The sequence below is a fragment of the Pristis pectinata genome, chromosome 12, assembly GCF_009764475.1.
Source record: "Pristis pectinata isolate sPriPec2 chromosome 12, sPriPec2.1.pri, whole genome shotgun sequence".
NCBI classification, from domain to species: domain Eukaryota; kingdom Metazoa; phylum Chordata; class Chondrichthyes; order Rhinopristiformes; family Pristidae; genus Pristis; species Pristis pectinata.
In genome coordinates this window covers 55,924,294-55,942,537 of record NC_067416.1, presented here as the reverse complement: position 1 = coordinate 55,942,537, position 18,244 = coordinate 55,924,294, and the positions used below count along the sequence as shown (strand labels likewise).

The following is an 18,244-nucleotide window of genomic DNA, read 5'->3' as shown; positions in this document are numbered from 1 at the left end:
ACGGTCTGTGGGGTCAGCACCACCTCTGCAGCACCGGCCGCACCGGGAGCCGCGCGGTTTGAGCCCCAACGGCCGGAGCTCGAGCGGGCGGAGGAGCGCGGGAAGAAACGCCGGGCTGTGATAGGGCGAGTCCGCCGCCACGTGGGCTTGGGCGCGCTCCAAACCGCCAACGGCCGCGGCGCGAGCGGGAAGGACGGGCGAGGTGTGATTGGAGGATGGGCCGCCACGTGGGAGGGAGTGGGCGGGGCGGTGGGTGGGGATGGGTGTTGGGGCGGTGGGGGATGGGGGTAGGAGAGGGGTGGGGGATGGGTGTTGGGGCGGTGGGGGATGGGGAGGGGTGGGGATAGGGTAGGGGAGGGGTGGTGGTGGGGGATGGGGGTAGGGGAGGGGTGGTGGTGGGGGATGGGGGTAGGGGAGGGGTGTTGGTGGGGGATGGGGGTAGGGGATGGGTGGTGGTGGGGGGTGGGGGATGGGGGTAGGGGAGGGGTGGGGATGGGTGTTGGCGGGGGATGGGGAGGGGAGTGGTGGGGATGGGTGTTGGCGGGGCAGTCGGGGTAGGGGAGTGGTGGGGATGGGTGTTGGGGCGGTGGGGGATGGGGGAGGGGAGTGGTGGGGATGGGTGTTGGCGGGGCAGTCGGGGTAGGGGAGTGGTGGGGATGGGTCTTGGTGGGTCGGCGGGGATGTGGGTAGGGGAGGGGTGGGGATGGGTGTTGGCGGGGCAGTCGGGGATAGGGAGTGGTGGGGATGGGTGTTGGCGGGGTAGGGGAGGGGTGGGGATGGGTGTTGGGGCGGTGGGGGATGGGGGAGGGGAGGGGTGGGGATGGGTGTTGGCGGGGGATGGGGAGGGGTGGGGATGGGTGTTGGCGGGGCAGTCGGGGTAGGGGAGTGGTGGGGATGGGTGTTGGTGGGTCGGCGGGGATGGGGGTAGGAGAGGGGTAGGGGATGGGTGTTGGCGGGGCAGTCGGGGTAGGGGAGTGGTGGGGATGGGTGTTGGTGGGTCGGCGGGGATGGGGGTAGGGGAGTGGTGGGGATGGGTGTTGGCGGGGCAGTCGGGGTAGGGGAGTGTTGGGGATGGGTGTTGGGGCGGTGGGGGATGGGTGGGGATGGGTGTTGGCGGGGCAGTCGGGGTAGGGGAGGGGCGGGGATGGGTGTTGGCGGGGCAGTCGGGGTAGGGGAGTGGCGGGGATGGGTGTTGGCGGGGCAGTCGGGGTAGGGCAGTGGTGGGGATGGGTGTTGGCGGGGCAGTCGGGGTAGGGGAGGGGTGGGGATGGGTGTTGGGGCGGTGGGGGATGGGGGAGGGGAGGGGTGGGGATGGGTGTTGGCAGGGGATGGGGAGGGGTGGGGATGGGTGTTGGCGGGGCAGTCGGGGTAGGGGAGTGGTGGGGATGGGTGTTGGGGCGGTGGGGGATGGGGGAGGGGAGGGGAGGGGTGGGGATGGGTGTTGGCGGGGCAGTCGGGGTAGGGGAGGGGCGGGGATGGGTGTTGGCGGGGCAGTCGGGGTAGGGGAGTGGTGGGGATGGGTGTTGGCGGGGCAGTCGGGGTAGAGGAGTGGTGGGGATGGGTGTTGGTGGGTCGGCGGGGATGGGGGTAGGGGAGTGGTGGGGATGGGTGTTGGCGGGGCAGTCGGGGTAGGGGAGTGTTGGGGATGGGTGTTGGGGCGGTGGGGGATGGGGGAGGGGAGGGGTGGGGATGGGTGTTGGCGGGGCAGTCGGGGTAGGGGAGGGGCGGGGATGGGTGTTGGCGGGGCAGTCGGGTAGGGGAGTGGTGGGGATGGGTGTTGGCGGGGCAGTCGGGGTAGGGCAGTGGTGGGGATGGGTGTTGGCGGGGCAGTCGGGGTAGGGGAGGGGTGGGGATGGGTGTTGGGGTGGTGGGGGATGGGGGAGGGGAGGGGTGGGGATGGGTGTTGGCGGGGGATGGGGAGGGGTGGGGATGGGTGTTGGCGGGGCAGTCGGGGTAGGGGAGTGGTGGGGATGGGTGTTGGTGGGTCGGCGGGGATGGGGGTAGGAGAGGGGTAGGGGATGGGTGTTGGCGGGGCAGTCGGGGTAGGGGAGGGGTGGGGATGGGTGTTGGCGGAGCAGTCGGGGTAGGGGAGGGGTGGGGATGGGTGTTGGCGGGGCAGTCGGGGTAGGGGAGGGGTGGGGATGGGTGTTGGTGGGTCGGCGGGGATGGGGGTAGGAGAGGGGTGGGGATGGGTGTTGGCGGGGCAGTCGGGGTAGGGGAGGGGTGGGGATGGGTGTTGGGGCGGTGGGGGGTAGGGGAGGGGTGGGGATGGGTGTTGGGGCGGTGGGGGGTAGGGGAGGGGTGGGCATGGGTGTTGGGGCGGTGGGGGGTAGGGGAGGGGTGGGGATGGGTGTTGGGGCGGTGGGGGGTAGGGGAGGGGTGGGGATAGGTGTTGGCGGGGCAGTCGGGGTAGGGGAGGGGTGGGGATGGGTGTTGGCGGGGCAGTCGGGGATGGGGTAGGGGAGGGGTGGGGATGGGTGTTGGGGCGGCGGGGCAGTCGGGGTAGGGGAGGGGTGGGGATGGGTGTTGGGGCGGCGGGGCAGTCGGGGTAGGGGAGGGGTGGGGATGGGTGTTGGTGGGTCGGCGGGGATGGGGTAGGGGAGGGGTGGGGATGGGTGTTGGGGCGGTGGGCGATGGGTAGGGGAGGGGTGGGGATGGGTGTTGGGGCGGTGGGCGATGGGTAGGGGAGGGGTGGGGATGGGTGTTGGGGCAGTCGGGGTAGGGGAGGGGTGGGGATGGGTGTTGGGGCGGTGGGGGTAGGGGAGGGGTGGGGATGGGTGTTGGGGCGGTGGGGGGTAGGGGAGGGGTGGGGATAGGTGTTGGCGGGGCAGTCGGGGTAGGGGAGGGGTGGGGATGGGTGTTGGCGGGGCAGTCGGGGATGGGGTAGGGGAGGGGTGGGGATGGGTGTTGGGGCGGCGGGGCAGTCGGGGTAGGGGAGGGGTGGGGATGGGTGTTGGTGGGTCGGCGGGGATGGGGTAGGGGAGGGGTGGGGATGGGTGTTGGGGCGGTGGGCGATGGGTAGGGGAGGGGTGGGGATGGGTGTTGGGGCGGTGGGCGATGGGTAGGGGAGGGGTGGGGATGGGTGTTGGGGCAGTCGGGGTAGGGGAGGGGTGGGGATGGGTGTTGGGGCGGTGGGGGTAGGGGAGGGGTGGGGATGGGTGTTGGTGGCTTCCATAATTACCTTAACCACCTGGCCCACAATGAATAGTGAGCTTGGAGTCTCGACCTGAAACATCTATTGTCCATTTCCCTCCATAAATGCTGCCTGTCCTGCTGAGTTCCTCCAGCATTTTGTGTGTTGTGATTAGTTTAAGCTTGTTCAATTTACCAGACTCTCCCTGGTACACAGAATCCTGAAGTGTTTGTGTGCAGCTGAATATCCTCATCTCTTTCCCTGTGTTCAAGGATAGCACAATGTTCTCTCTGGGCTGTAAAGCCGTCTCATCTACAGCCCCACAGTAACACTAACCTGATGTCCAAACTTATGGGTAATCTCACCTCACACAGTCCCACTTCATACTGCCCAGGCTTCTTTGTTCCTAATTCTACTATTTAACACTTTCTCTCGACTGTCTACAAGAGGACAGTTGTGACCCAGAGGCTTTGGCCAGTAATTCAGAGACCTGTCACGTGTCCAATGCACTCGGCCAGCGACCTGCGGGTGATCAGGATAGGGCAGGATGGTAGTGTAACAGGTTCAATTCCGGCCGCTGTGAGGGGTTTGTATGTTCTCCCCGTGTGCTTGTGTGGGTTTCTTCCGGGTGCTCCGGTTTCCACCCACATTCCAAAGATGTACGGGTTAGGAAGTTGTGGGCTTGCTATGTTGGCGCTGGAAGCGTGGCGACACTTGTGGGCTGCCCCCAGAATATTCTACACAAAGATGCATTTCACTGTGTGTTTCGATGTACATGTGACTAATAAAGAGATCTTATTCATGGGGTTGTGCAGATGTCCCAGAGGCTTGGGACAGAAGCAACATGCTGGTGTCCTGGAGGACTGGGCCAGAGCTCCAGTGGCCCGACACAGTATGTGGGAGGCCTGATCAGTGGTCCAGCAGCACACCTCAGTGATGCCGAAGATTTAGGTCTCCCATCTCACCCCATCGATGGGAAATACATCCAGAATGCTCCTTTGCATGCTGGACCCTGGGTCCAGCAGATTGGTAGCCCAGATCTGACCTTGTCTTGCTACCATGTTTCCCCCACCTGAAGGAACAGCTTCTCCCAGCTATCTTTCCAATTCACCCCTCTCTTCTGCTGACATTGGCCCTATGTCTGCCATCTCCAGTAACCTCTCAACAACATCCCAAGGATGACAGTCACGGCTCTTCCATTCACTCCACCCATCTGTGACAAACTCTGGGAATTTGGATCATCTTCCTGAACCTCCTGAGAGTACATTCTGGGAGCTCTAATGAGGCCAGAACATACACCATGATTGGTAGGGTCTTGAGCAGTATTGAGGAACAGAACGACCTTGGAGTTCAAGCCCATAGATCCTTGAATACAGCAATGCAGGTAGAAAACCTGGTTAGGAAGGCATAACGGACACTAGTGTCTTCATTAGTTGGAACTTTGAATACAGAAGTAGGGAAGTTATGCTCCAACTTTATAAAACATTGGTCAGACCTCAGCTGGAGCACTACGTGCAGTTCTGGTCACCATGCTACAAAAACAATGTGACAGCGCAGGAAAGGGTGGAGAGCAAATTTACTGGGATGTTTCCTGGGATGGAGCAGTCCAGTTATGTGGAGAGACTGGAGAAGTTAGGTTTGTTCTCCCTGGAGTGGAAGTGGTTAAGAGGGGACATGACTGGGATATAGATAAGGTAGAAACTTTTCCCATTATCAGAAGTAGATAAAACTAGAGGGCATAGATTTATAGGAAGGGTGAAGTGATTTAGAGAGGATCTGAGGGGGACCTTCTTCACCCAGAGAGTAGTAAGTACCTAGAACTTTAAGAAGTATCCAATAGAACACTTGAATTGCTTCAATATTGAAGGCGATGGACCAAGTGTTGGGCGATGGGGTTATTACGGAAGGGTGCCCATTCGTCGGCATGGACGTGTTGGGCCAAGTGGCTTGTTTCCATGCTGTGTGACTCTATGACACCGGGTCCACTCTAATGAGCTGCCAAACCCGCAGCTCTGGCCCAGGGATCGTGGTCGGTGGGCCAGCGGCAGCGGGTTGCCCGTGCTGCAGGACTACAGTCATCCAGATGAGCTCTGAAACATCTCCGGCAGTTTCAAGGTCGGGGGAAGGGCCGACTTTAATGCGTTTTCATTCTGGATTTCTTCCTTTGGCGGCATTTAAACTGCTGGCTGCAGTGGTGGGACTGAACACACGTCTCTCGGCAAACTCTCTTCTCTCCTCTTCCAGCGGGTGGAAGATACAGGAGCCTGAGGGCACGGACCACCAGACTTAAGGGCAGCTTCTACCCCACTGTGATAAGACTGTTGAACGGTTCCCTTATACGATGAGAAGGACTCTGACCTCACGATCTATCTTGTTGTGACCTTGCACCTTATTGCACTGCACTTTCTCTGTAGCTGTGACACTTTACTCTGTACTGTTACTGTTTTTACCTGTACTGCATCAATGCACTCTGTACTGACTCAATGTAACTGCACTGTGTAATGAATTGAACTGTACAATCGGTTTGCAGGACAAGCTTTTCACTGGACCTCGGTACAAGTGACAATAATAAACCGACACCAATACGAGAGGCCATCTCTGCTTCCACTCCACAGCACCGGTATATTATCGGTAAGTGCACCGAGATACAGTGAGTCAGCGCCGGGCTGCAGAGGGGAGGGATCCGCTCGATGTTATCCGCCTGCGATTTGGCGGGCTGGAGGGCCAGAGTCGACCCGCTCGGAGCGTTGCTGGGCGACAGATCGACCTTCTCGGACGGCGACTAGGTGGGCTGGCGGCCTGGCATCGACCATCTCCCAATGTGATTGAGCTGTGCTGGAGGACCTCGCTCGGTTCACTCTGGGTGCGCTGGAGGACCTCGCTCGGCTCTCTCGGGGTGCGGCTGGGTGCGCTGGAGGACCGGGTTTTGGCGCGCTGGAGGACCGGGGCTGCGGCGGCGGAGGATGGGGATTCAGGGTTTGGCCAAACTCATCGGCGATGTGGCGCCCGGAGCCGTGAGGGAGCAGCAGATGAAGAGCTACTTCGGTACTGAGGGAGGGGAGGGAGGGAGGGAGGGGGAAGGATGGAGGGAGGCGAGGATGGAGGGAGGATAGAAGGAGGGAGGAGGGAGGGTGAAGGAGGGAGGGGGGAGGGAGGAGGGAGGATAGAAGGAGGGAGGAGGGAGGGGGGAGGGAGGGTGAAGGAAGGAGGGGGGAGGGAGGGGGGAGGGAGGGTGAAGGAAGGAGGGGGAGGGAGGGGGGAGGGAGGAGGGAGGGGGGGGAGGGAGGGGGGAGGGAGGAGGGAGGGGGGAGGGAGGGTGAAGGAAGGAGGGGGGAGGGAGGAGGGAGGGGGGAGGGAGGGTGAAGGAAGGAGGGGGGAGGGAGGGGGGAGGGAGGAGGGAGGGGGGAGGGAGGGTGAAGGAAGGAGGGAGGAGGGGGGGTGGTGGAGGGAGGGAGGGGGAGGGAAAGGGAGGGTGGTGGAGGGGGGGTGGTGGAGGGAGGGAGGGGGAGGGAAAGGGAGGGTGGTGGAGGGGGGGTGGTGGAGGGAGGGAGGGGGAGGGAAAGGGAGGGTGGTGGAGGGAGGGAGGGGGGAGGGAGGGTGAAGGAAGGAGGGGGGAGGGAGGAGGGGGGAAGGAGGGAGGGGGGAAGGGAGGAGGAGGGAGGGGGGAAGGGAGGAGGGGGGAGGGAGGGGAGGAGGGGGGAGGGAGGGGGGAAGGAAGGAGGGAGGGTGGTGGAGGGAGGGAGGGGGAGGGAGGGAGGGGGAGGGGGAGGGAGGGTGGTGGAGGGGGGAGGATGGAGGGTGGCGGAGGGAGGGGGCAGGATAGATGGAGGGGGAGGGAGGGTGGAGGGGAGGATGGAGGGTGGCAGAGGGAGGAAGGGGAGGAGGATGGAGGGTGGTGGGAGGATGGAGGGTGGTGGAGGGAGGCGAAGATGGAGGGTGGCGGAGGGAGGGGGAGGATAGATGAAGGGGGAGGGAGGGTGGAGGGGGGAAGGATGGAGGGTGGCAGAGGGAGGAAGGGGAGGAGGGTGGTGGGAGGATGGAGGGCGGCGGAGGGGGGGAGGATGGAGGGGGAGGGAGGATCGATGGAGGTAGGAGGGTGGTGGTGGAGAGGGAGGAGGATTGAGGGATTTAGAGAGAAGGGAAATTAATGGAGGGAGGGGGAGGGACGGGTGGGGAGCAGCATGAGGGATTGTGGCAGGGTCATGGGAGATGGTAGGGGAGGGGGGAGGGGTGGGGCAGGTTGGGGGAGATGGTTGGGGAGGGAGGGGGGGATCAGTGGCTCCAGCCGGGACTGTGGGCTCCTGCTGTGCCTGGGACAGTGGGGCCCAGGCTCCGATCGCCCCGGACCGCTCCCCCTCCTGACCAAGCCCCGGCTGTGGTGTGTTACCCCCGCTGCAGGCCGTAAGATCGCCATTGACGCCTCGATGAGCATCTACCAGTTCCTGATCGCAGTGAGGCAGGACGGCAACGTGCTTCAGAACGAGGACGGAGAGACCACCAGGTGTGGGGGGGGGGGGAGGGGTGCAGGGGGTGGGGGGGGAGCCGTCCCGGAGGGCACCCCGGGGCCAGAGGTTTGTCCACGTTGCCCCTTCTGCTGCTGAGCCAGCAGGAAACCAGCAATCGTGGCTTTGACCGATGTTGCTTGACAAAGTGAGGAGCTGCATTCCTGTAGCGCCTCTCAAAACACCCAGAGTGTGTGGCAGCCAGTGTGACTCCTCTCCGGAAGGTGTAATCTCTGCTCCCTCAGCTCCACCTACCCTCCCCGTCCCTCCCCTCAGTCAGGGTGTCACTCCCTCCACCCCCCACCCCATCTGGGACCTGGGATGTTCCTCCTGTGTCCTGTCTCCATCACTGATCCTCTGTGGTCGGCCCTCCCTGACCGGGACATTTCCCCCACCCTTCACTGACCCCCTCTGGTCTCTCCCCCGCCCCCCCCCCCAACCACTCTTCACTGACCCCCTCTGGTTCCCCCCCCAACCCTTCACTGACCCTCTCTGGTCCCCCCCTACTCCTCACTGACCCCCTTCTGGCTCCCCCCCCCCCCCACCGCCCCTCACTGACCCCTTCTGGCTCTCCCCCCCACCGCCACTCACTGACCCCTTCTGGCTCCCCCCTGCCCCTCATTGACCCTCTCTGGTTCCCCCACAGCCACCTGATGGGGATGTTCTACCGCACCATCCGCATGATCGAGAGCGGCATCAAGCCGGTGTACGTGTTCGACGGGAAGCCCCCCCAGCTGAAGGCCGGAGAGGTATGGCGACGGGCCGGCGGCAGGGGTGGGCGGGGAGCTGCAGGGAGGAAGGAGCGGGGGTGGGGAGCTGTAGCGGTGGTCGGGGGAGGGAGGGGGCGAGTTGGTGAAGGTGGGGAGGGTCGGGGTCGTGACACGGGGTTCAGTGGAGGGAGTGGAGGTGAGTGAGGTGGGGGGGGTCGGGGGAACACGAGAGGGGACAAGTACATGGGAGAGGGAGAGGGGGCGATGGTGGCACCAGGGAAGGGGAGAGGGGTGCGACGGTGGTGGGGGGGGTGGTGGAGGGGACTGCAAAGGTGATGGAGGAGAGCGGTATGGGGTGGACGGAGGGGGGAGAGAGTGTTGGGGGGGAACGGGGGTGGGGTAGTCCCAGTATCGCCCCTGTCCCAGGCCCGGGGTGGGTGGTGGGGGGAGGGTGAAAGGTCGGTGCCTGACCCCGTGCCGACCTCTGATCCCTTCCAGCTGACCAAGCGGAGCGAGCGGAGGGCGGAGGCGGAGAAGCAGCTGGCCGACGCGCAGGAGACGGGTGAGTGTCCGCCCGGCTCCGCTGGTGACCTGAACTCTGTACTGCAACGAGGACTTACAAGGATGTTTTTGGGACCTGAGGGCCTGAGTTATAGGGAGGGGTTGGGCAGGCTAAGACTTTATTCCTTGGAGGGTAGGAGACCAGGAGGTGATCTTATACAGATGTACAAAATCACAAGGAGCGTCGACAGGGTGAATACAATCTGTCTTTTTCCCAGGGTTGGGGAATCGAGAACTAGGGGGCTTGGGTTTAAGGGGAGAGAGGAAAGATTTAATAGGAACCTCAGGCAAGTTTCCCACCCAGAGGGTGGTCTGTATGTGGAATGAGCTGCCAGAGGAAGTGCTTGAGGCAGGTACAGTAACAACTTTTAGAAGGCATTTAGACAGATACAGGATAGAGGGGTATGGGCCAAACACAGGCAAATGGGCCCCACTCAGATGGGAATCCTGTCCGGCATGGGCGAGTTGGGCTAAAGAGCCTGTGTCCGTGCTGTATGACTCTCTGATTGGGACACTGGTGCCGACACATCCACTGTCCTGTGTTGACAGTTTAGGAGCACAGGCAAAGAAATTGCAGATGACATTCAATGTTGAGAAATGTGCTGTTGTACACTTTGGAAGAAGAAATAAAGGGGCAGATTATTATCCAGATGGGGAGGAAATTCAAAATACAGAAGTGCCAAGGGACCCGGAGGTCCTCGTGCAGGATACCCTAAAGGTTAACCACCAGGTTGGATCGGTGGTAAGAAAAGCGAATGCTATGTTGGCATTCATTTCGAGAGGTATAATGTATAAAAGTAAGGATGTGTTGATGAGGCTCAATGGGGCACTGGTGAGACCTCACTTGGAGTACTGTGTGCAGTTTTAGGTTCCTTATCTTAGGAAGGAGATACTGACGTTGGAGAGGGTTCAGAGAAGATTTAAGAGGATGATTCCCGGAATGAAAGGGCTTAGATAGGATGAGCGATTGTCAGCTCTTGGACTATACTCATTGGAGTACAGAAGAATGAGAGGGGACCTCATAGAAACATTTTGAATGTTGAAAGGACTGGACAGAGTAGATGTGGCTAAGCTGTTTCCCTTGGTGGGTGAGTCCAGGACTAGAGGGCACAGTCTTAGAATTAGAGGGTACCCATTTAGAACAGAAATGAGAAGAAATTTCTTTAGCCAGAGGGTTGTGGATTTGTGGAATTTGTTGCCACATACAGCTGTGGAGGCCCGATCATTGGGGGTGTTTAAGGAGGAGATTGATAGGTATCTAATTGGTCAGGGTATCAAGGGATATGGGGAAAAGGGCAGGAATTGGGGCTGCATGGGAATAGTTCAGCTCATGGTGAAGTGGCGGTGCAGACTCGATGGGCTGAATGGCCTACTTCTGCTCCTTTGTCTCGTGATCTTGAGACAGGCGAGATATCTCAGGTTCGCCTCCCCTTGGAGGACCTGGCAGAGGGCCAGAAGATTGGGCAGCCGATCTCATTGGTATCCAGCGCTGGCGGTTTAGGAGACGTGTCTGGGACCCCAGGGTTGTCTCACCGAGACTGAGCGGCAGCTTCGGAGGGGAAAATATCTTCCCCAAACTCTTCCCACCGCCACCCCCCACCCCCCCCCCCCCCCCCCCAACTCAGTCACCCCAGTCAACTCAGGGGCGGATAACGACAGGGTGAAGGGTGACGTGACAGGCTTTGGGAGGGTCGGAGGTGAAAGGTGGCTTTGGGGGTGGGGGGGGTCAGAGGTAAAGTGTGTGTTCCGTGCTCAGAGGTGAAAGGTGAGCATTGGGTTCTCCAAGAGCAGAGGTCAAAGGGGGCTAGGGTTGGTCAGGGTTGGGAGTAAAGGTTGGGGGGTGGGGGCTGGGGTCAGAGGTGAGCTGACACAAATCTCCCGACCGCAGGTGACACCGAGAACATCGAGAGGTTCAACAAGCGGCTGGTGAAGGTCACCAAGCAGCACAACGACGAATGCAAACAGCTGCTCCGGCTAATGGGGGTCCCGTACATCGAGGTACCGGGGGAGGGGGGGGTCCCGTACATCGAGGTACTGGGGGGGAGGGGGATCTCGTACATCGCGGTAGCTGGGGGGGGTGGGGGGGAGAGCGGCGGTGGGGTAGGGTGGTGGGGTCCATACATCAAGGTACCAGAGGGAGGGGCGGTCCCATACACCAGGGGAGGGGCGAGGAGGATCCTGTATATTGAGGTACTGGAGGGGTGAGGGGGGGCGGTCATCCTGTACATCGAGGTACCAGAGGGAGGGATCCTGGACACGGGGAGGTGCGAGAGGGAGGGGTCCCATACACCGAGGGAGGAGTGAGGGGTCCCATACACCGGGGGAGAAGGGAGGGGTCTGGAAAGGTTGGGTCCTGTTCTGGGCTGTTCCCGGCATTGGTTTTGGTGGCTCGGTGACAGGTGCAGGGGTGCTGTTGGGTTTTCTCTGATGCTCGGGGTGTTTGGGTTGATCTGGTGCTCGGGGTGTGGGGTGTTTGGGGTTGTGCGGACAGTCACCGTCTCTCTCCTCCACAGGCGCCCTGTGAGGCGGAGGCCAGCTGTGCCGCACTGGTCAAGGCCGGCAAGGTTTACGCTGCGGCCACAGAGGACATGGACGCCCTCACCTTCGGGAGCTCCGTCCTGCTGCGCCACATGACGGCCAGTGAAGCCAAGTGAGTGTTTCCGGTGCCTGGGCACCCAGAGACGCCCCCACACCCCCTTCCCGACTTGTTGCCCCCTCCGCCCCACCTCGTCGCCCCACCGTCCTCCTGCACTGTGTTGTCCTGCACTGTCCTGTCACACACATGCCTGGGGTCAGACACAGGGTGAGGCTCCCTCCGCACCATCCAATCACACACTCCCAGAGTCAGAAACAGCGTGAGGCTCCCTCCGCACCGTCCCGTCACACACTCCCGGGGTCAGACACAGGGTGAAGCTCCCCCCGCACTGTCCCGTCACACACTCCCGGGGTCAGGCACAGGGTGAGGCTCCCTCCGCACCGTCCCGTCACACACTCCCGGGGTCAGGCACAGGGTGAGGCTCCCTCCGCACCGTCCCATCACACACTCCCGGGGTCAGACACAGTGTGAGGCTCCTTCTGCACCGTCCCACTCCTCCCTCCCTCCCTCCCCAGTCCTCACACCGTTCCTTGGTGTTTTGACAGGAAGCTGCCCATCCAGGAGTTCCACTTGAACAAGGTGCTGCAGGAGGCTGGGCTGACGCAGGAGCAGGTGAAGGGAAGGGGAGGGGAGGGAGGCGGGGAGGGAGGGCTGAGAGGAAGGGGGTGGGGACGGGTGGGTGGGTGACGAGGGTCCAACGGAGGGATCGGGGGCTGGGTTGGCCATGGGGTGGGTGGAGGGGAAGGGTAATGTGGCGGTGCGCTGGGAGAGAGGGGTTGTGGGGAGAAGGGGAATGAGAGGGGCTGGGGGCGGAGGCAGAGGTGGGGAGGGGGGTGCGGGCTCTGTTATCAAGGTGCCTGCTCTGCGGGTATCCCTGCCCGGTGTGGGCTGGGTCGCTCTGTGGGGTGGTGGGGGGGGGCAGTCCCCGACCTCTGACCCTGTCCCCCCACCCCCACAGTTCGTCGACCTCTGACCCTGTCCCCCTCCCGCTGCAGTTCGTCGACCTCTGCATCCTCCTGGGCAGCGATTACTGTGAGAGCATCCGTGGGATCGGACCCAAGAGGGCCATCGACCTGATCAGGCAGCACAAGAGCATCGAGGACATCATCAAGAACATTGACACCAGCGTGAGTTGGTGGGGCAGGGGGGTGGGGGGAGCAGGAGCACTGGGACAGCCCCTGGATGGTTCCCCCGCCAGGAGTCCGGGAACTGCCCCCCTCTCCCTGGTCTGAATCTGCTGTGGTCCTGCACATCCCATCCCCCCACCTCCCCCCCCCCCCCCCCCCACCTCCTCCCCCACCCCTGCCCAGCTCTGATGCGGGCTCCCTTGGCCCCCTCTTCAGGTGGGACGTCCCAACCAGGATCCAGTGCTCCATTTGCCACCCCCGCCCCGATTCCGCGTCAAACCCTGCCCCCTGCCCCATTTCACTCTCTTTCCCCCCCCCCCCCCCCCCCCCCCCCCCCCCCCCCTCGTGTTTCCAGATCCTGGGATCCACGGGTGATGTTCCGGCCGCAGTTCCCAGGGTTTTACCCCCCACGGACACCCGGATCCCTCGGCTCTGGGACCGCCGATTTTCCCCCCCCCCCCCCCCCCCCTTCCCAGGGTGAGTGGGGGGAGTGTCCCTGTGACAGTGACGGGGGTCTCAGGGGAAGGGGGAGTATCCCTGTGATGGGGAGGGGGGTCCCGGGGGAGGGTGGGAAGTGTCGCCGTGACAGTGAGGCGGGGGGGTCCCAGGGGAGGGGGGGGGATGTGTCGCCGTGACAGTGAGGGGGGGTCCCAGGGGAGGGGGGCAAGTGTCGCCGTGACAGTGAGGGGGGTCCTCGGGGAGGGGGGAGTATCCCTGTGGTGGTGGGGGTCCTGGGGGAGGGGGAAGTGTCCCCGTGACGGTGAGGATGGGGTCCCGGGGGAGGTGTCGATGTCCAGTCCTTTGCTGAGAATTCCCGTTCCACATTCCCAGCATACGCCCCAAGCCCTCGGACAGTGCACACGGGCTGGCACGGAGAGGCAACAGGCCGTTTGGCTACCCCCTCCCGCCGACTGTGGGTCCTGCCAGTAACCCTCCCCTCATGGCCCTGGCACTTCGAGTGCCTGGTCACCACTCCTGTTAAACTGTTAAATCTGTCTCCACCCGCAACCCGCCCCCCCCCCCCCCGCCCCCCAGCAGTGTGTCGCAGACATCAGCCACTCGGTGTGTGAAAACTTTCCACTCCCCCCCACCCACCCCCACCCCGGGCTGATGGCCTCTTGTTTTTAATACCCTCACCATTGGGAAAAGGATTCTTCGCCCACCCTGTCAATGCCTCTCATCACCTGATGCACTTCTGTCAGCCAGTCGAGTGTACTGCCACCTGCACAAATCCGCGTGTGCACAGGTGCAATGCAAAACTTACCTGTTGCAGCAGGTAAGCAGCATTCACAAGAAAAACACAAATTATGCGTAGTTTTTACAAGGATTGGGGAGCGTGCCTTATGAAAGCAGGCTGAGGGAACTCAGCCTTTTCTCCTTGGAGCGACGGAGGATGAGGGGGGACCTGATAGAGGTATATAAGATGATGAGAGGTATTGATCGTGTGGTTAGTCAGAGGCTTTTCCCCAGGGGGCTGAAATGGTGGCCACAAGAGGACATAGGTTTAAGGTGCTGGGGAGTAGATAGAGAGGAGATGTCAGGGGTAAGTTTTTCACTCAGAGAGTGGTGAGTGTGTGGAATGGGCTGCCAGAAATGGTGGTGGAGGCTGATAGGATAGGGTCTTTCAAGAGACTGTTAGATAGGCACGTGGAGCTGAGTAAAATAGAGGGCTGTGGGTAAGCCTAGTAATTTCTAGGGTAGGGACATGTTCAGCACAGCTTTGTGGGCCGAAGGGCCTGAATTGTGCTGTAGGTTTTCTATGTTCCAGAAAGAACACATTTACAACAAAAAAAACATCCATTTTAGTGCAAAGTGGTCCCGGTGTTGCTGTACTGAGGCGGTGATTAGGGTTGTGTTCAAAAAGCAAATGGTTGAAGAGAAGTCTCTGCTTCCGAACCCGGTGGTGTGGGGGCTTCAGGCTGCCGTACCCCCAGGGAAAGCAAACCCCGGCCGTCCGATCGCTGCCTCAGTCCTGCAGCCCCGGAGCACCTCCCAGTGTAGATGCTCTGCGCCCCATCCAGCACAGCCAGAGGGCAGTGCCCGGCAGCGTGCACCGCGTTCCGCGTGGAAGACCCCTCACCGAGAACGCGACTGCAGGTGGGGTCAGTGTCCCCCTCCCTCCCCCACAGTAACCGCAGCCATCGGTGGCTCCGAGGGTCCAGGAGCAGCCCCACGTCCGGCAGGTCACTGAGGGCAGACCCCCATGGAGCAGCCAGCACATTGGAGGGAGTGGGGGCCCTCCCACACCCCCCCCCCCCCCCCACCGTCTGCCCTGTGACGTGGCTGGCCCTGGGGACCAGGTGCCGGGGACGCTGTCCCAGCAGAACAGGGTTGAGACCGTTCGGCCCATCACCCACATGTTTACACTAACCACAAAACACAGCACAGCAACAGGCCCTTCGGCCCACCATGTCTGTGCTGTACATGATGCTGAATTAAACTGCATCTCTTCTGCCTGTGCGCGACCCCACTCCCTCTATTCCCTGTGTGCTCGGGTGTCAGTCTAATGGCCTCTTAAAAGCCTTGGTTGTGTCTTCCACCATCCCAGGCACCCACCACTCTTGGCCCCACACACACCCTCTCGCCCCCTCGCCCTTGATCTGTGCCCTGGTGTACGTGACGCTTCTACCCTGGGAGAAAGGTTCTGACTGTGGACCATATCTCTGCCTCTCATCATCATGAAACCCACCGAAGTGGGGTGGGTGTGAGGAGGATGCTTCCGTCAGTGAGAGACTGTGGGATCCGAGGGACCAGCCTCAGAGTGAAGGGAACTGAGCCGAGGAGGAATCTCTTCAGCCAGAGGGTGGTGAATCTGTGGAATTCGTGGCCACGGAGGGACATGGAGGCCACGTCATTGGGTGTATTTAAGGAAGAGATTGATTGGTGAGCAGGGGGAGGAAGGGGTGAGGGTTACAGGCAGAAGGCAAGCGAATGAGGTAAGAAAAGATCAGCCGTGATTGAATGGTGGAGTAGACTCGATGGGCCGAATGGCCTAATCCTGCTCCTGTGTCTGACAATGTTGTCAACCCCGCATCCACTCTCCCCTCAGCCTCCGTCGCTCCGGAGAGAACAACCCAAGTTTGTCCAATCCAGGCAGCGTCCTGGTGAACCTCCTCTGCACCCCTTCCAAAGCCTCCATGTTCCCACCTCCCCCCCCCCACCCCCACCCCCCCCCCCCATAATGGGGTGACCAGAACCCCACGCAGTGCTCCACGTGTGGCCTGACCAGAGTTTGATTCACCGCAACGTTGCTTCCTGACACAAACCCAGTGCCCCTTTTCCACACCCACACATTACCCCAGCCACCCGCACGTTGTTGGGACGAGGGAGGGGACTGCAGCCCCCGGGGGAAACTGGGGTCACGGGGAGAAGGTGCAAATTCCACACCGACGGCGGTGGGGGTGGGGGGTGGGGCGGGCTGGGTACCGTGTGGGGTGGAGGGGTGGGAAGGGGGCAGCAAGCTGAGTGGGTGCAGGGCAGGAGGGGGTTGCAGGGCAGGATGGGTGAGGGTGGGGCAGGAGGGGAGGGTGGGGCTGGGTGGGGCAGGAGGGGGGTGTGCGGGGCAGGTGGGTGGGCTGGGTGCGTGCGGGGCAGGACGGGGTGTGTGGGGCACCGGCTGGGCCCTGGGCTGACTCTTCCCCCCTCTCCCCCCTGCAGAAATACACGGTGCCCGAGGACTGGATGTACAGGGAGGCTCGGCAGCTGTTCCTGCAGCCCGAGGTGGTGCAGCCGGAGTCTGTGGAGCTGCGATGGACAGAGCCTGACGAGGAGCAGCTCGTGGCCTTCATGTGTGGGGAGAAACAGTTCAGGTAGGGTTGGGGGGGTGGAGGGGAGTGGAATCACAACCTGGGGTCAGCGCCCGGCCCCACACCTCCCCTCCCAACCACTGCACCCAGCAATCTGCTTGGCACCATCTCCCCACCCCCATTGCCCCCCCTTCGCCTCCCTGCCCCCCAGTGGGTCAGTGATGTACAGAGTGGGGGTGATCCCCCCAGTGAGTTCCGAACACTGACCTTCCCCTCCGTTTCTCCGTCCCATCAGTGAGGACCGGATCCGGAACGGGGCCAAGAAGCTGCAGAAGAGCCGGCAGGGGAGCACGCAGGGACGGCTGGATGACTTCTTCAAGGTCACCGGGACCCTCACCTCCGGAAAACGCAAGGTCGGTGGTGTCCAGGTGTAGGGGAGGGTCACAGTGTGAGGGAGTCCGACTGTCACTGGGTGTAGGGGGAGGGTCACGGTGTGAGGGAGTCTGATTGTGGCCGGGAGTAGGGGGGGAAGGAGTCCGACTGTCACTGGCTGTAGGGGAGGGTCACGGTGTGAGGGAGTCCGATTGTCACTGAGTGTAGGGGAGGGTCACAGTGAGAGTGAGTCTGACTGTCACTAGGTGTTGGGGAGGGTTGCAGTGTGAGTCCGACTGTCATTGGGAGTAGGGGGGGTCACGGTGTGAGTGAGTCTGACTGTCACTGGGTGTAAGGGAGGGTTGCGGTGTGAGTCCGACTGTCATTGGGAGTAGGGGGGGTCACGGTGTAAGGGAGTCTGACTGTCACTGGGTGTTGGGGAGGGTTGCAGTGTGAGTCCGACTGTCATTGGGAGTGGGGGGGGGTCACGGTGTAAGGGAGTCTGACTGTCACTGGGTGTTGGGGAGGGTTGCAGTGTGAGTCCGACTGTCATTGGGAGTGGGGGGGTCACGGTGTAAGGGAGTCTGACTGTCACTGGGTGTTGGGGAGGGTTGCAGTGTGAGTCCGACTGTCATTGGGAGTGAGGAGGGGGTCACTGTGAGTGAGTCTGACTGTCACTGGGTGTAAGGGAGGGTTGCAGTGTGAGGGAGTTTGACTGTCGGTGGGGAGGGGGAGACGGTTTGTGAGGCCTGTGTCCGTGCCTGACGGTCCCTCCTCTCCCCTCCCAGGGACCGGAACCCAAAGGATCCGCCAAGAAGAAATCGAAATCGGCCTCGGGGTGGAAGAGGGGCAAGTGAGCTCGGCCCCCCGGGGGAGGAGCTGCCCGGGGGGGGGGGGTTCCGGCCCCGGGGGGAGGGCAGCTGTCTGTGGAGCCTTCACCAGGACCACTGCCGGATTTTTGGGGAGAGTCTCCTCCCCCACCCAGTGTCGAGCTGTGGACTGTGATTCCAGACGGTTCCTGCTGCTTGTGTGTCTCCCACCCCCCCCCCCACTCCCTTCCACCGCATCCCTCCCTTCCAAACCCCCCCCCCACCCCCCACCCGACACAAGCCGGGGGTGGGGGGGGGCCCCATCGGTGTCAGCAGTGACCAGACTGTTCAGAAACGGACAGTTAAACTCTTGGTTCTTTTTTTTAATGTTCTTTTGTGCTTCAAATAAAATCTCCTCCAAGGATGCCTCGGTTTTCTGCCCCTCCCTCCCTCCCTCGCCCCTCCCCCTCTCTCTCTCCCTCCCTCCCTCCCTCCCTCCACAGGCTCCGTCCCTCCCTCCGGAGGTCCAGCCAGCCCCAGAACTGTATCCAGGGAAGCCCTCCTCTCCCAGTGGTGACCTTGGGAAGAGGCGGGGGTACAAGGTCGGGGAAGGGCCGGTTGTCGGGGGGTCTGAGCAGAGTGGCTCCCTGTCCCGCAGCCCTGCCCTCTCCCCTGTCCCGCAGCCCTG

At 62.1% G+C, this 18,244-nt stretch overlaps 1 protein-coding gene across 1 annotated transcript; it reads left to right on the top strand.

The window, feature by feature from the left end:
* The first annotated feature begins 5,994 nt into the window (after nucleotides 1-5,994).
* Nucleotides 5,995-17,980, top strand: fen1 (flap structure-specific endonuclease 1). Its single transcript, XM_052027265.1, has 11 exons — nucleotides 5,995-6,178; nucleotides 7,532-7,634; nucleotides 8,282-8,384; nucleotides 8,844-8,907; nucleotides 10,795-10,904; nucleotides 11,420-11,556; nucleotides 12,048-12,114; nucleotides 12,498-12,629; nucleotides 16,287-16,438; nucleotides 16,671-16,788; nucleotides 17,536-17,980. Exons 1-11 carry the CDS (start codon nucleotides 6,097-6,099, stop codon nucleotides 17,602-17,604), a joined length of 1,137 nt encoding a protein of 378 aa, XP_051883225.1. The 5' UTR covers nucleotides 5,995-6,096; the 3' UTR covers nucleotides 17,605-17,980.
* The last annotated feature ends 264 nt before the right edge of the window (nucleotides 17,981-18,244 follow it).

Bases quoted from the DNA above. Each gene is read 5' to 3' on its own strand.
- fen1 (XM_052027265.1), top strand. From the start codon at position 6,097: ATGGGGATTCAGGGTTTGGCCAAACTCATCGGCGATGTGGCGCCCGGA. The intron at 8,385-8,843 runs GTATGGCGACGG...GATCCCTTCCAG, and splicing joins CCCAGCTGAAGGCCGGAGAG to CTGACCAAGCGGAGCGAGCG. The intron at 16,789-17,535 runs GTCGGTGGTGTC...CTCCCCTCCCAG, and splicing joins TCACCTCCGGAAAACGCAAG to GGACCGGAACCCAAAGGATC.